This window comes from Caenorhabditis remanei, chromosome II (genome assembly GCF_010183535.1).
Source record: "Caenorhabditis remanei strain PX506 chromosome II, whole genome shotgun sequence".
NCBI classification, from domain to species: domain Eukaryota; kingdom Metazoa; phylum Nematoda; class Chromadorea; order Rhabditida; family Rhabditidae; genus Caenorhabditis; species Caenorhabditis remanei.
In genome coordinates, this window is record NC_071329.1 from 10,775,782 (window position 1) to 10,792,414 (window position 16,633).

The 16,633-nt window shown below is 37.1% G+C and overlaps 5 protein-coding genes across 5 annotated transcripts; all 5 read right to left on the reverse strand.

The window, feature by feature from the left end:
- Nucleotides 1–3,079: 3,079 nt before the first annotated feature.
- On the reverse strand, nt 3,080–4,233 carry GCK72_005932 (uncharacterized protein; the record flags this gene model as incomplete). Its single annotated transcript, XM_003108958.2, has 6 exons — nt 3,080–3,236; nt 3,281–3,385; nt 3,435–3,565; nt 3,612–3,835; nt 3,883–4,107; nt 4,158–4,233. 6 exons carry the CDS (start codon nt 4,231–4,233, stop codon nt 3,080–3,082), a joined length of 918 nt encoding a protein of 305 aa, XP_003109006.1.
- Nucleotides 4,234–4,558: 325 nt separating this feature from the next.
- Nucleotides 4,559–6,192, reverse strand: GCK72_005933 (uncharacterized protein; the record flags this gene model as incomplete). Its single annotated transcript, XM_003108978.2, has 7 exons — nt 4,559–4,636; nt 4,685–4,765; nt 4,814–5,004; nt 5,048–5,244; nt 5,422–5,747; nt 5,802–5,969; nt 6,022–6,192. The coding sequence occupies 7 exons, from the start codon at nt 6,190–6,192 to the stop codon at nt 4,559–4,561; spliced, it is 1,212 nt and encodes a 403-aa protein (XP_003109026.2).
- A 259-nt stretch (nt 6,193–6,451) lies between these two features.
- GCK72_005934 (uncharacterized protein) lies at nt 6,452–8,224 on the reverse strand (the record flags this gene model as incomplete). Its single annotated transcript, XM_003109044.2, has 8 exons — nt 6,452–6,545; nt 6,597–6,812; nt 6,857–6,993; nt 7,040–7,243; nt 7,295–7,654; nt 7,729–7,812; nt 7,860–8,012; nt 8,108–8,224. 8 exons carry the CDS (start codon nt 8,222–8,224, stop codon nt 6,452–6,454), a joined length of 1,365 nt encoding a protein of 454 aa, XP_003109092.1.
- A 557-nt stretch (nt 8,225–8,781) lies between these two features.
- GCK72_005935 (uncharacterized protein) lies at nt 8,782–11,923 on the reverse strand (the record flags this gene model as incomplete). Its single annotated transcript, XM_003108996.2, has 8 exons — nt 8,782–8,850; nt 8,899–9,225; nt 9,277–10,296; nt 10,341–11,318; nt 11,362–11,457; nt 11,506–11,580; nt 11,629–11,820; nt 11,867–11,923. The coding sequence occupies 8 exons, from the start codon at nt 11,921–11,923 to the stop codon at nt 8,782–8,784; spliced, it is 2,814 nt and encodes a 937-aa protein (XP_003109044.2).
- A 237-nt stretch (nt 11,924–12,160) lies between these two features.
- On the reverse strand, nt 12,161–12,563 carry GCK72_005936 (uncharacterized protein; the record flags this gene model as incomplete). Its single annotated transcript, XM_003108747.2, has 3 exons — nt 12,161–12,258; nt 12,305–12,392; nt 12,447–12,563. 3 exons carry the CDS (start codon nt 12,561–12,563, stop codon nt 12,161–12,163), a joined length of 303 nt encoding a protein of 100 aa, XP_003108795.2.
- Nucleotides 12,564–16,633: the final 4,070 nt, after the last annotated feature.

Sequence of the window (16,633 nt, forward strand, 5' to 3'; positions counted from 1 at the left end):
AGGAGCAAACGATCACTTCTTGATTTTCATGGAACATGTTCCTGGCGGATCACTCAGTTCTCTTCTACGATCGAAATGGGGTCCATTAAATGAACCGACAATGGTTATTTATGGAAAACAGATTCTTCAAGGACTGAAATATCTTCATGATCAGAAAATAGTTCATCGAGATATTAAAGGAGACAATGTTCTTGTGAATACATATTCTGGAGTCTGTAAAATATCAGATTTCGGAACATGTAAACGTCTTGCTGGATTGAATCCAGTAACTGAAACATTCACTGGAACACTTCAATATATGGCACCAGAAGTGATTGATCATGGACAAAGAGGCTATGGAGCACCAGCTGATATATGGTCATTTGGATGCACAATGGTTGAAATGGCAACTGGAAGACCTCCATTCGTTGAAATGCAGAATCCACAGGCAGCAATGTTCAGAGTTGGAATGTTCAAGACTCATCCTCCAATTCCGACCGAATTGAGTGATAAATGTAGAAGTTTTATCAAGAGTTGCTTCCTCCCGGAAGCATGTGATCGTCCTTCGGCAAAAGATTTACTTCTGGATCCATTCATTCAACAGAAATACTCGTAAGTTTTTAATTTGCTTCTATCTTCTTTCTGATAGTTTTCCTCTCTAATAATGAGCATTTTATCTGGAACAATATCTGAACTCGAGTAGTATTTTCAGTAGATTTGTAGATTTCTATCTATCTTTCCATTTCTCCGTTCAATTCCAGTATTTCAAGAACGCGAAGTGGATCAATCAACAAGAAGCCAGCAACAAAAGTCGAGTCATCTCAAGACAAAGAAAAGAAAGAAAAGTCAAAAAATCAACGAGAAATGCTCCGTTCAACATCACATATTGGAGGAATGGGAGTTGTTGAGAGATCTCCTCCAACTCCTGAACCAACATCTGCAACTCTCACTGCTGGTTTCTCAAATGCACATAGCCAAACTGTATCAAATGCATTATCAACTGCAAGAGAAGAGAAGAAACTTCATCTTAAAATTGATCATGCGAGAAATCGGACATTCAGTTCAAGTAGTCCAGTTCCTGACGGTCAATCTTCAGCTGGAACCAACATGTCTCATCCTGGATTCCATTTGAGTCAACCATCAAGTCCAATTGTTGATGATACAACACATCCTCATCTCATTGTTTCTCCCATCTCACTGGCTACTTTGGGCTCTCCACTCTCATCTGCTGCTCTTCTTAATCGAACTATTTCTGATGAAAGTTCAAATAGTTCAAATCGATTTTTCATGCTTCAAAAAGACTCGGAACGTCGAAGATCACTCGGTCAATTCATGCAAGATTATAAGGATTTAGTCAGAATTATTATTTCTGATTCTAATCGAATTTTCCTATTTTCAGATCATCGATTCATGGAGTACTCTCCTCATAAAACAAAGTGATACAGAACTTGTTGTGACTGTTTTCATGTTGGAGATGTTACTCGATGGAATGAGAGAATTTCTTCTGAAAAAAGATACTGCAAAAATGCAGAAAATGATTGATGATATTCGTGGACTTCTTGATTATGATACAGCTAAAATTGCACAGGTTTGTACTTTTTTGAAAAGTATTTTGAATACATTTGTCTAAATTTCAGATAAACTTGGCCCTATATCATTTCTCCGATTCAATTCAACCAGTTCTTCGTCGTCTTGATATCAAACCTCATTGGATGTTCGCCCTCTCCAATCTAATCACTTCAGCAGTTCAAAGTGCCATTTCAATTTTAAGTCCAGATCTTTCACTTCTTCTACATGCTCAAGATATTCTTCCATCCACATCCTCAATCGCTGCAATTCGAAATTCATCACTTTCAGAAGGAGAAGTTTTAATGGAAAGTAGACCACCGAGTCGAGAAGAAAGAGTGAAAGAAGATCGAAAAGAATTGCGAACTTTGCAAGAAGAGAACGAGAATTTAATCGAAAGACTACTTCAAGTAGAAAGAGAATTGAATGCTCAATTGAAATCTGGCCTCACTCGAGCCAATCGTTTCCGTGATTTTGCCATGTACCGTAATACTTATCCACCATTCCGAACATCTCCAGTTGTTGCTCATGCCCCTCCAACCCCTCCATTTAGTGCTTCTTGTGGTGCTCAACCATCTGGAACGTTCACAAATCAACCTCCAAGTTTTGCTGCTTCCAAACCAACTGCTCAAAAGATAATCATGCCTCCAGGAACTGAAAATAATTATCAAGTGACACGTGTACAAGAAGAACTTGTTAACTGGCTCCGTGGATTGGATATTGATGAAAGATCAACTGCATTGATTGCTTCCGAAGCCTATACGAAAAATGATTTGATCGATTTCGTGACAAGAGACGAATTGCTGAATATTGGTGTTGGGTGAGTTTTTATTCTATTTTTAGAAAACATCGGATTACTGTACCTACAGTGATATTTGGTAACAACTAAACCACAAAAACCGTGTTTAATTTTTTAATTATGAATTTCAGCGGAGGATCATCCTGTCGAATAATGCGTGCAATCGGTGAAATTCGTGAACGTCAACGTCGTCAACCAGTCTTCTTGTCTCCAATGAGAAGTCGTGATGATTCTTTGGATGACTATCATTCAAGTAGTGCTGATGATATGTACAATGCTGCTGCTGCTGCTGCTGAAACTCCCACCACTTAATCTCTTTATCTTTCACAAAATTACTCTTTTTTCCTTCGAATTCGTTCTCATTTTCTGGTCATTCTCTTTCTTCCACTTTCTAGTTTTCTCTCTCTTGTGATATCTCTCTTACAAAATACAAAATGTCTCTCCTCTACAAAAAGTTGTCATCTTTAATATCGTCTTGTGTACAATAATTTCAGTTTCCATCTGAAAATCAAAAGAATCCCTCCAAAATTTGCTTGCGTGTAGAAGTTTTTGATACAAAACCAAAATGCTCTAGTGTCTTTCCCATTCGAAAAAATCCTTGTCTTCAGAGATTTCTTTTGTCATTTCTCTACTTCCACATCATTCTTCAGAACACATATGATTCATCATAATAAGTAAAATAGAGTTTTATTAAATTAAAATAAAGAGATTTTATTGTTATCAAACGGCTTATAGTTATTCTCCCAAGACTTCAGTATCGTCATCAGCCACCCACAGATAAATCATTTGCCCAGCAGCAGTCATCAAGCGTTCCTTTTTCGGATGAGCTGTGAGAGAATGAATAACTTTTGACGGATGTTCCAGCTTGGAGACTATATTCGAATCGAGAAGACTGGAATTCGAGATTTGGGAATATTTTATTGTTAACTCATTTACCTATACACATAAACGAATCCATCTTCTGACCCGGTCGCCACGTGTTCAATTGACTGCAGTACTCTACAGTCAAGTTTGTATTCTGTATTCTGATGACCTTTATAACTGAAAAATATATTATTGAACAATTTGAAGTTCATCTCTAGCAAAATACCTAGCCAATAGTTTTCCACTCGACTTATCCATCAACCTCACAATTCCACCCATGACTCCAGCTAGAAGACAATTGCCATCAGGTGTGAAACTTATACTGTTCACTGAATCACCCATATAGTCCAATGTCATCTATAAGCAAAATGCTGATTTTACTTTCCAGTTAGAATAAACTCACATTTCCATCTCTAACATTATATATCCTATAGTTTCCATCAGCACTTCCTGCTACAATTTCGTGACCGTTAACATCGATTGAGATAATTCCATCAGTTGATTCATTGAAAATTTGAATAGGCTTCTCACTTCGAGACCTACAGTCAAATGCTTGCATCGTACAGTCCATCGATCCAGAAAAAACAACTGAAGACTCTTCGTTGAAGGCTACAGAATTCACTTGGGCTGAAGAATGAAATATAAAAAAAAACGTTATCATTTCAATAATAAACCTCCGTGAGTTCTCCATCTCCTCAACTGCTTTCCTGTCTCCACGTCAAATATTGTGCATGCTCGATCGGCTCCACCAGCTGCTATTTGCGAGTTATCCGATGAAGACGCAGCATCAAGAACTTCGTTTCCTGTTCCAGAATAGGTCTTCAGAAGACTGTTCTTCATTGGATTCCATAGTTTGACGGTTTTGTCACTGCCACAAGTGATACAATAATTTCCATCGACTGAAGAATAATTATGAGTTAGATTATACAAATGAATCTCGAGAACTAACCATTATATCTGACTGCACGGACAGCACCTTGCTTACAATCAATTATTTTAGCACGAACTGTGGGACATTTGGACATCTTTTATGAGCCTGCTTCAAAAATCGAATCCATGTTCAATTTGAAAATTAACAGATACTAGATACAGTAGGAGATGGAATATTACCAAAAAACAGTTGAAATAATTAAAGAGTTGTAAATTATCAGTTTACTCGGGAAAAATCGGTTGAAACTTCGGATCAACGGGAAGTATAAGAAGATCATCACAGTGTAGAAATTAATTTAAACATGAAAATAGAAAATAAAACACAGTGCATCCTAAAATAAATTCTTAGAACAATTGATTGATTAAGTATGAAAAATATGTGTGACACTAAAGAATTACGATAATATGAATAGATACGTTTCAAATGGCTTCAGCATTTGCTTCTTTCTGCTCGGTGAGTGGGCGTGGAGGAATTTCAATTACTTCGAAGTAGATATTCTGAAAAGAGACTTTCGTATTAAAAAACTCATTCATTGATTAGAATACTTTTGCCTTAGAGTGTTTCAAGAACTTGTGGTTGGCAGTCACTGTGGGTGTACCAGTTGTTTCCGCGCAAGAGAAAACTCTCTGTAAACCATATTTTAAGTAAAACATCAAAATAACTCATTCGCAAACTTTCGTAATAGGAGTGATTCCTTTGATATCAGATAGCATTGAAACTCTTCCGACATCACCAGTTTCATCTGGAATTGACTCAATAGTTTTCACCAGTTCGGCAAATCGAATCTTCTCTGTCGGCCCACCAACATAGTGAACTATCTTTCTGACTTGATCAAGTGCCAGCTCACTCATAATCAAACGGTGCCCTGAAGTATATGATGTTAGAGTATTTGGCATATATTTTTATACCTTTCAACTTCTCCAATAAAGGCTTTTTCGCTGGTGTCTCTCGTTCATTTTCGACATGCTTATTGATCATCTCTTCCTGGAACTTGAATCTGGCTCCAGATGGTTCGCACATATTTGAAACTAAGAGCATAACAGCAGAAATATCAAGGTTTATTGAAGGGATTGATGATGTTAGCCGTGATTGTTGGTGGCATGGCCTGCAATTAGTTTTTCCGTGAGAAAGGAAGAGAAGACCGTGGGCGTGTGGATCCATAATGGATACATAACGGATCCATCTGACATACCCACAGATTCCACGCGCGATCTGTGTTTCATCCGTAATGGATCTTTTTTTACTATTGGGTAGGTCCAATAATAATTACGTATCGACTCACTTGATTGGTATGACATCTTCTTCGTCATATTCCCAATCCGAATCTTCGCTTTCTCCTAACTTTTCAATGAGTGCATCATTCCATTTTCCAGTAAGGTCGGGATGTTCTTTCTCAATGCGCTCACCATCAACAATGATTCCATGGCGTGTCAGTTTATCAGCCATTTCGCAGAGAATTCCATTTTTGAAGATGACTCGAATTTGAGGGTTATTGAAACGACGAGAAACGTAAAGCTGCTGCTTGATTTGAGCAATGATATCGCCGTTTCGTTTTCCATCGCGATATTCGATGAGAACGTTTTTAGCTGAGCGATTGACAAGTTTGATCTGAAGATGTAGTCATTTCGCATTTTCAGAAATGGTAAATGTCTTGTAACATACCCAAGAATGGGGTTCTTTAGTCACAATGTCGACAGTAATTGATACGTCATTTTTCTTGAACGTCTTGAGAACAGAAAGAGCATTTTCCATGGGTTCCACTTCATCAATTATTGATTTATAGAATGCGTAATTGCAAGTGACCAAATGAGACTCGAGCTTGTCCTTCGCCTTTAAATTCAGTTAGTTCGATTAAAAAATATATATACTCTGTGAAACTAACCTGTAGTAGTGTTTCGATTTCTTTTTTTAGAACCCGCTCCATTCTTTGTAAGTTTTCCAGTTTCTTGAATTGCGCACCGGACAGTTTCTCAAGTGCATTTCGAACTTCGGCAACCTTCTCAGCTCGTTTTATCTCGAGTTCCTTTGATTTTTCAAGATTAGGTACCGACATTTTTGAATCTTAATTCGTTTTGAAAATATGTAGAATAAGATAAATAAATCAGATAATTCAATAAATTGGAATTTAACAAGAAGAGGGAACATCAAGGAATTTTACAAATTAGATATTTATTGAGATTCAAAAATTATGTTGCGAGATTTAGAAGAATTAAAGATTTTTTGATTGAAAAGCAAACTGCCTGAACTGACTTTGACAAAATGCACATTTTGTGAGATCGATGAATAGTGTAGATCATTGATAATTAGTAAAATTATAATGAGAAGTTGAAGAAGTCATATTGAATAGGAGTCTGGTCATCGACTGTGGCAGGTGTTCTACGATGGCAGTCAATACACAGAAGATTGCTAAAAAACGTTCAATGTTTCGTATAACGTTAGGATTTTTAAATAACTCACTCAAAAATTACAAATCTATCAACAACGTCTACAGCCTCGGCAATTTGCCTCGATTGTAAAAGTTGAGGACGAACATAACGAATGTGACGAAGACGTAGGCAATATGTACACATTTCTAGTGGTGAAATTCCAGGTGTTTCATACATCAAGTCCTCCACATGAAAACGAAGAGAAAGTGGTAGAAAATCACGACATGCTCGCAATGACTTTCTGTTTCTGAGAGCAAAAATGAGCCGATTGAAGATGAATGGAAAGCTTACTCGTCCCTGTGGATAGCATTTGCTGCAATCACCACCAACGAATCGACACCCCCAGCATGTGAATAATCGTTATTATCAACCTTGCTAGCAAGTTTCCGGGTAATCAGCGGTCCAGCATCCTCTGGACTTGTGTAACACTGAAATTATTAGAAGTCAACTATGTTTCGTGGTTTAAAATCTGACCAAATCGTCGTTCGCTTGAAGACCGACATGTTGTATTCTTGGCATCTTTGGAAATACATAAGGCAACGAGGACATCTGATTGTGGTTGAGGGATATGGTTTGGAGGTTTTGCAGTGAGCCAATCCTTGATGGTAGATATTTTATATTATTGAATGTTGCGTTGATCACTCGAAGTTGATTCAGATGAAAGATAGGCGGGAAAACCTGGAAAATGAAAAATTGTGTGGAGCACCGACTTTAGAAACATTGTAGTACCGATAATTGATTCTCGCTAATATCCAAGAAATTCAAAGTGATTGGCAGTCGTTTAAACATGTCACAGAGCACTGGGACAGCAACAGATCCCAACGAACAATTGTTTAATTCCAGAACATGTAAGTGAGGAAGTTTACTAAAAACGTCAAGATTTGTGGCTCGATTTCCAATTGGATTGCCACTAATAATCAACTGTGTGATGTTTTTACATTTTGAAATCCATGTTCTATCCGCAGTTCGTAAATCAATCGGCTCAATTTTTAATGTTCTCAGAAATTCAGAGCACATATTCATCTGTTTCCTGTAATCATTTTGAGTTGTAACAGTGATTGTAGTCGGTTTGAAGTCGGAGCTTTTAATCTGAAAAAGAACACTTGTTTGTTGAAAAATGTAGCTTTGCAATTCTGATGCTCGGAAGTGAAAAATTATTTTACTTTAACTTTCTCGATTTCGACTGCTTCTCCTCTCACAATTTTCCTGATACAATCCGTCAACTTCGTCAGAGATTCAGGGCATGCCTAAAACTTGACGTTAAATAATTTGAATGTTTTAATTCATCCCTTGCCTTGCCGATGTAAACAGTTACAGCTGGAAATTGAAATGTAACTTTTCCTTGCTGAACAAACTTGTCCAAAATAATAGGAGGCTTGTTGAGATCGAACTTGTTGGTATTTTTATCACCATTCACTGCGAACAATATTTGATACTGTGGAGGAGTCTGAAGTGGAACGTTTCAATTGCTAATGTTTCAATTGCTAATGTAAAATTTCAAGAAAAAAACCGTCGTTTTTATTAACTTTTATTATAGTTTACCTGGCGAAGTTTCTCCAAAACGACAAAACCTTTCCGTGGTTTACTGGTATCAGGAACTTGCCGCAAATTTCCGTTGGTCTTGTGTCGTGAAAATACCACTTCACACGGTATCCGCATTTCTAAATCATTCAAATCGAGAAGCGGGATACTCGTTTTCGACTTTGCAGTAATTAATGGATTTCTCACAGCTGAGAAAAAATTCTCTTTTTGGCGAAATGTTTCATCGGAACGAATAAAACCTATCTAAAAAAGTAATTAGTGGAATAATAAGTTCACCTACTGAAGAAATCAATATTCAGTAGATATATAACTGATTTTATATTTATTCCCAATGTATCATCATTGCCATTTGAAGAAATCACGATTACTATTTGAAGCTTTAGGTTAGATTTCGGTTTTCTTGAAATTATTAGATTCTTAGTTATCACATTTGTAAACTGGAAGTGATTGGGGTGCATAAGATACATCAGAATCGGTCAGCGGGACAAGACGAAATTTACAAAAAAACGGGGATAGATAGACTGGAAAAAACAGTTGAAAAATCGCAATAAATAACCCTAGTTGTTTTATGATAATGAAAAAAGAAAATGATAAATATCTAATGTACTACCCACATTTTACGCTAGAAACGAATGATGGAAATGTTCAGAAATACAATTATTATGCACATCATATTAGAGTTCTTGAAGATCTCCTATACATTGAGTACAGTGCAGTTGGCCAGAAGGAAGAGGCTGAGGTCTCTGAAAAATTCAGCAATGATTTGACTTTAAAATAAATAAAAAACTAACGCTAATGTCCGAAATTATTTCTAGAATGCGTCTAACAGACGCATCATGATGCTGAACCGAAGAACTTGGGCCTTCTTTCAACTTTTCTACAGGCGATTCTAATGACTTCTGATTCTCTCCTGCTTCAATTACTGTCGGATTAGTTTCAGTCTCTAATAACTTTTCTTTGTCATTATGACCATGGACTTTCTCTCTGTTCGGTACTTCTTCCATTTTAGCATCTATTACAACATCTTCGTCGCCACTCAACTCATCGACAGTGGAATGGCTGTAACTTCGGGAAACTCGCCGAGCAGCTTTTCGGGAGAGCGAACTTGTTTCGTATTCCTAAAAATAAACATTTATTAGAGGGCTCGCCTAATGGAATGGTGGACTCACTTTCAACACTCCTCCTTTGTTAAGAACGGACATAAGAACATTTTGGAGTTCTTTGCATCTCGCAACAGTTTTAGTTCTTTCCTCTTCCATTGCTTTCAACTGTTCATCTTTCACACGAAGCCTCTCACGGACCAATTTTCTTTGATGCTGATAGAGAACAACGTGATCTGCAATCGTGTCATTTTCCAACTCGAGTTGTTGATTAATGTGCTCTAGGCGGTCAATTGTCTCGACTAAATCCGCATTCTGCATCATTGCTCGAGCGAAGCGTTTCTCTAACTCCTTACGTGCCCATAGATCTTCATGTAGCTCTCGGGACGGTTGAGATTCAATTTCTTTCGGTGTTTCTACTACTTCCAACACAGTGTCCAAACCATCTTTCTCTTGCACCTGTCTTTCTGATTCGGCTCGTCTCTCGGATCTTTCTTCCTCTAATTGTTGACGAACATCATTTAAAGCTTCTCTCATTTGTTCATTCTCTGCTGCAAGTTCTTGAACTCTCCCTACAGCTTGTGTGAGCTCTACATGGATTGAGTTTTGATTTTCATCTTCTGCGTTTTGTCGCATGATTTCGTCCATCTGCTCGTTATGTGTCGTGCTCCTTCTTAAATCAGCTCGAACTTGCTGTAGTTCTTGAGTTTTCTGGTCTAGATCAGATCTAATATCGAAGTTTTCTTGTTTAAGTGCTTCGAGTGTAGTTTTCAATTCGGTATTAATATTTTCCAAGTCCTGGTTATCACACTGTTGATAATGTAATGTCTCCACATTTTCAGTCGATACGGATGTCGCTTCCAAATGTGACTGACTAGCAATAAAATCTGATAGATTTCCAACAAGACCGGCTGCTTCCAAATTAAGTTGTTTTGTAAGTTCGCGAACCTGATGCTCTGCTGATTGTTTAGCCAATTCCACTGTTGCTTTTTCCTCGGTGAGAACAACAAATCTATCTTCTGTTTCCAACAAGCGCTCCTTAAGTTCCTTATTCTGAGCGACAGCTCGTGACACTGTAGCTTTTTCATTCTGAAAACAATACATTAAATGAGAACAACAAAAATCGGATATACCTGAAGCTGTTCCGAAAGTGAAAGGAGATCTGCTCCATTGGCGGTTGACTCTAATGTTCTTTCTTCCAGAAGTCTATATTTCATTTCAAGCTCAGCTAGGGACTGTTCACGCTCGAAAATCACTTTATCCTTTTCTAGAATTTCTTCTTCCCTTCGTCGTTGATCTTCTTCCAATTTTCTTTCCCATTTCCCTCTTTCCACGTGACAAGCTTCACGAATACGTTTTGTAACGTCTTCTTCTGTAATTCTTCCCACTTCTTCTTCTTCTGGCAAATTCACACCATTTGAGCCTATTTTCTGAAGCTCTGATTGAGCAATTTGAAGCTGATGTTCTAGATATTGAATTTGATCATTGGATGAGAATTGAAGAGTTTGGAGTTTTTCAAGTTCTGAAGCCAATTCAGATTGTTTCTGTTGAAGAGCGTGCTCCCGATCCGCGTAATGAGATTTTAAAGTTGCAGCTTCAGCGAGATAACGTACTTTTTCAGACTTGATGTTTTCTAACTCTTGCAGAAGATGATCATGGTTATTGTTGACAAAATGAGAGCTGTTCACAGAACTAGATCCTCCGAGTTGCTTTAAATAAAGATCTTTCATTTGAATTTCTTTCTTCAATTGTTCAATTCGTCCTTCTTGAGATCCTGTTTCTTTAATCAAACTCTTCAAGCGAGCCTGTGCTTCACTACGTTCATGTTGTACATTGACCAAACTTGCTTGAGCTGACGCCACTTCTCGTCGAGCCGCTTCTAGTTCCTGATGTCGTGCTGTGAGCAGACTGTCCTTCAGAGCAATCGATTCATTCAATTTACGAATTTCGTCGGAACTGATATAGTCTGAACCAGACGCTGAAGTTTTACTCATTTGATTCAGAGAATTTTCGGCGAACGTTAAAGATTGTCGCAATTTTTCAATTTTTTCATTCGCTTGTCGTAATTCACTTTGAAAAGAAACTTTTTCTTCAACCATTGCGGACAATGCCTGTAATAAAAGATGCGAAACTATCAAAAAGAAAACTACTTACATTTTGAAGTTGCACAATTTGACTTTCAGCATCGACATGAACTCCATTCTCATTGACCTGAGAATAAGCCAAATGAAGTTGGCCATAATGAGCACACTGAAGAAGAATTACAGATAATTGTTATTGAAATATGTGGAAAATTACCAATTCATCGTGTTGCGCCTTTAACTGAGTATAAGCTTGATACCATTCGTTCCCATTTGGTATAAAAGGAGAAGCCTATAACTATTTTGAAATTCACAGCTATAAGCTCAATTATTTCCTCACATTTGTTCCGTTCCTAGCAGATAAACTTTGAGCTGAGGATGATGATTGAGGCAAATGAAGTGCTGTTGAATCTTCACTAACCACGCTACTCCGGCCATTTAGACCTGCACCGGTTCCGGGCTCTGATGAAATGATACTTGATGCGGGGGATGAACATCCATCAAGCTTCTGCCGAGCTTCAAAATCTTTCAGCTGAAAAGTTATAAATTTCACATACCCCGGTTCAGAACACTCTCACCTTTCTTCTAGCCGCTGCCAGCATATCAGCCTTTGCAGGCACAGCCGCATCGACCATTACCACTTTTGATCCAGTTTTGATTAATTAACCGCAAGAATCAATCGACTTTCAAAGCTGAAAGCTGTGAAAACCACGTGGAAATGAGTGGAAACGAGTAGACGCAAACACCACAATTGACGACAGAATGCAGACAAACAATCTGATATTAAAAACCCAAGACAGAAAGAACTTTCAATTTGATAAATTTATACACAAAGGTTTTTACCAGCATAAAAAACTATGATAACTAAAAATTCAGAATACAGGTGGTTTGTGATCGGGGGAAACAGGCGCTTCGGATTGCCCTTTGGTAAGCCAAGAGAGTGGTTCTCGAGTAAATGTGCGATATGCCTCTGGAATTAAAATATATAGAAACGGGACTATGGAACAAAAACTAACTAGCCCATTTTGAATCTGGATTGATCTCATCTTGAAAGTATGCGTAAGAGAAGACCAGCATCCCTACACCAAATGCGATTAAGGAATTCTATAATAATAGATTATATGATCAGTTTCTCTCGTTATCTTGAATCGACCGTACTTCTCTGAATGAAAGTTTTTTTCCACCTTTTGGCAATTGATTTTCCGTTATCTCTTTCCATTCAGCCTGCCCATCTTTTCCTCGGATCAGCACACGAAGTATTCGTGTCAGTCTCATTTCCTGAAATTTACAAATATTACAGGTGCACAACGGCAATTGATTGAGTTATAAGTCAAAATTTAAAAAACAGGAAACGAGTTTCATTAAAAAGTTCGAGAAACTCTGATAACTCACGGCCTGGCAATCGCGACTCGCGGTCGAACTTTTTGAACGTTGAGTACTCAGTGTACGCAGCGAAATTGTCTGTAAATTTGCGTGGTATTGTCATTGGTGTTTGCAGAGTTGCGTACCGTATCCCGGGCAAAAATCATTTTTTATCAGCCAAATGCGATTTTCTAGCAAAAGTTTCTCAAAAATACGATCAGTGGCTTTTGATTTCTTTTTTCTACGTTATTGATATTGACTTGTTACATCTTCTGGTAAACGTTTAGAAAGATGGTGTTTCGCGTTTTTGAGATATATTAGAAAATGTCACTGTTTCAGCCAAATTCGATGTTCTATTAAAAATTTCTCAAAAAAACGATCGGTGGCTTTTGATTTCTTTTTTCTACAATAATGAGGATGACTTGTTCCATCTTCTGGTAAACGTTCAGAATGATGATGTTACTTGTTGTTGAGCTACGTAAGAAAATGTCATTTTATCAGTCAATTTGCGATTTTCTGTCAAAAGTTTCTCAAAAATACGATCGGTGGCCTCCGATTTTTTTTTCTCAAAAGAATGAGAATGACTTGTTTCAACTTCTGTTAAACGTTCAGAAAGATGATGTTACTCGTTTTCGAGATACATGAAAAAATATCAATTTCTAAGCCAACGGTAACTTATGTTCAAAAGTTTCTCAAAAATACGATCGGTGGGTTTCAATTTTTTTTTCTTAAAAGATTGAGAATTACCTGTTACAGTTTCCCTTAAACGTTCAGAAAGTTGATGTTACTCGTTTTTGAGATACATACAAATTTGTCATTTTTTCACTCATTTTCAAGAAAGTTTTAGTCGTCTCTTTAAGGAGGGAAAAGAGTAAAAGCAGGTTTATATTCCGGTATCACCACTATATATTCATCGATCATTCCGAAATGTTTCCGACTAACGAGATTTTCATCTGGGCTTCTACAAATCAAAATACTAGCCCTCTATAGCTAATTTCCTTATGTCGATTTTGTCGGCGGTGGAATGAATTGTTTGAAGTTCTACAGCAAAAAATTCATCTAAATAAGGGTATTCTTCATTATTTACGAAAAAAAACGAAGAAAATGAGGCAAAACACCTGAAATCGAAGATGCTTAATCTCGTAATGTATTAAATAATTGAAATGGCCGAGTTGGAGTTTTCTAGGCCATAGGTCTGTGCCGCCGCGCCGTGAACTAATTTGAAAAAAAAACAGCTAAATGGGAGATGAAAGTTCGCTCCATAGACACGCGTCAGAGACACGATGCGCAGAGAAACAGGTTCCTGGAGTAATATGAAGTTAAAAGAATGATGATCTGGTTTAAATAAATACTGTGAATTCTCACTGTATTGTCAATTCTATAATAAACAATGAGAACGAACAGAGAAAAGTTTAAACTTATCAAATCAAGAAGAACAACATGAAAATCCAAGTTCAACCTACCGTACTTCTGAAAATTGAGGACAATCTTCCAGCTCACATCTATACGCCTTGTAGTTATGAAGACAACGATAAAAAGTTAAATCTATCATTGCGTTTCATTTTCATTTTTTAATTGAAAAACGACCTTCCACAATCACTCTCACCATCCGATCTGTCCACTCCAGCTGTCTACATGTACCAAAAAAAGGGAGAAAGTGTCTCTTTCGCGCCAACATTTTCAAATGTATTTCATTCTTTTCCTTGTGTCAAAAGTTCGAAATTTGGTCAGTTCCTTTGGCTTCTTTTTAAACTTTCGAACTTTTTCAGAAACAGATTTGTGTATAGTGTTTTGTATTCATTTTTCCTAATATCGACTGGGGAAGAATTTCTAAAAATTCGATTCTCAATAATAGGTCATTCTTTTTTTAGAATTTCAACTTGCAGACATCAGCTACCGTACTCCTGCTTACCACAAACTTAATCTCTGATTTCACCCAAATATTTCAACTATGATTGTCAGTTTGGTTTCTTATTTGAAATGGTTCTTCCAACTTTTCTCCACTTTTTCTACTATACAGCTGTTTGGTATGCAACACATCCAGTTTCTTTCCTTCTTTTTGCTCTTGCTCTATCTCTCTACTTAGTGCAGAAATATAGCACTGAAGTCGTGGAGCAAGCCCCCGAGTGACCGCCCGTCTCCTTTTTTATTTCTCTGCGTTTCTCCATCATCGTGTCACCACAACACCAAAACGAGATAGAGGAGAAAAGGAAGCGGGATGTAGTAGTAGATGTGAGAGCAAGAGAGATAGACTCTATTGTGTTTACTCTCGGCCATCTTTTTTCACTCTGCATTTTTAAGAATTCTTGTCCTTTCGGAATTATTTATTTTAAAAATGCATTTTTGGTGTGACTCTCGTCTGAGCAATCGAGAATACGTTGAGCTTCAAAGCCACTTGAACTGGAAATCGTTTGGTTCTATTAAAATTATTCCAGCTTTCTACCTGATATTCTTATTTTAATAATTAGATAACATGATCAAACTTCTCTGTCAGAATGAGATAGTTCTTCATTTTCTAGATCTCCTAATTATTTTTGCCCCCTATTCCATCTTCTCATTAAAAACGCAATTCCATATTTTCTCTCCCTTGTCATCTTCTCACATCTCCAACGCTCATTTATTTTTTCATCTCCATTCTAATAGCTCTTCTTTTTCTTTTTACTCCTGCTCGTTTTCTTTTTCTCCAATTCTCTCTAACTTTCTTTATCTCTCATTTCGATATATTTATGGATAAGAAGAAGGAGTTGTTTGTCGTTGATGGGTCGCCAACAGCATCATCTTGTCCATTTTGTTGTCTTCCTTCAATTCTGTATATATCTATAATAAGAGAGGTTCAAAGTTTTTGACAGCCCTCTAGTCTGCTGAATTTGACTCTTTTTTTGCTTTGAATCGTATAGTCGTTTTGGTCAGGAAGCTGGAGAAGTGGAAGAGAAAAAAAGTGAGAAGGTATGTGGCAACGAGAAAAAAGTAAACGAAAAGTGGGCGTAACCAGTTTTATGACTTCGGAATCGCTTTCAGAAAAGTTTTTTTCATATTCTTAGAAGCGTCTGAATTCAAAGAAATTATCAGAATGTTATTCAGTGATCAGTTCAAAAGTTTCATCACTGGAAACAAGAATTCCTCATTAAGAAATGGATGAAGTCATACTGTCTGCAATTTGCAAAAATATTCTCCAGTATTGAGTCTTATGTCTTGATAGTCAACATTAAATTTCCCTCACTTCAATTGAAACTTTAAACGAATTTTACATTTTTCATCCAACTATAATGAGGTACTTCAAGAGAGCAAAGAGTCAAATGGTTAATTGACTTTATATCCTTGGACAATTATGCACAAGTCTTCTCAAGTTCCTTCTTCATATTATTGTTCTCTCCTCCTTTTTCTTCTTTTTCTGAAGCTTTCATTCTCTTTTTATTATTCATGCGCAACGTGATGCGTAGAAATGTTTCAGATGAAAAGGGATGAAATTGAAGAGAAAATGAGAGATATAGACAAATGGAAGAAGATGAAAAACGTGCATTCGTAGTTGCTTCTACCCATTTTTTCCGGTCACTGTGTTTATGTGTCTCCCTCTTGTTTCCGCGTATTTTGACACCTTTTGTTAGAAATGTGGGAGGAGAAAAACGGAAAGGAAGAAGACATTTTTGTGTGTGTGGTCAAGCGAAATGGGCGCGCTCTTTGTCCATCTTTCACTCGTTTTTCTCGAGCTCACTGAGCTCTGAAAAACTTTTTTTATTCTTTTTTATTTTTAAAAGTTTGGTTGGAAAATGATATATTCAGTTGTATTAAAAAGAGTCTCAACTCCGATCATAGGGGATCCAAATCTTGTAGAATTGAAACGGCGAAGTACTTCAGATACTTAAATCTGATGTTTTGAAACCAAGATATGATTATCGTTCAGAAACTGTAATGAATTCCATTTGATCTAGTATCAAAGTCAACTTCTTGAATCAAAATTCGTTTTGTCAATCAAAACATCCATA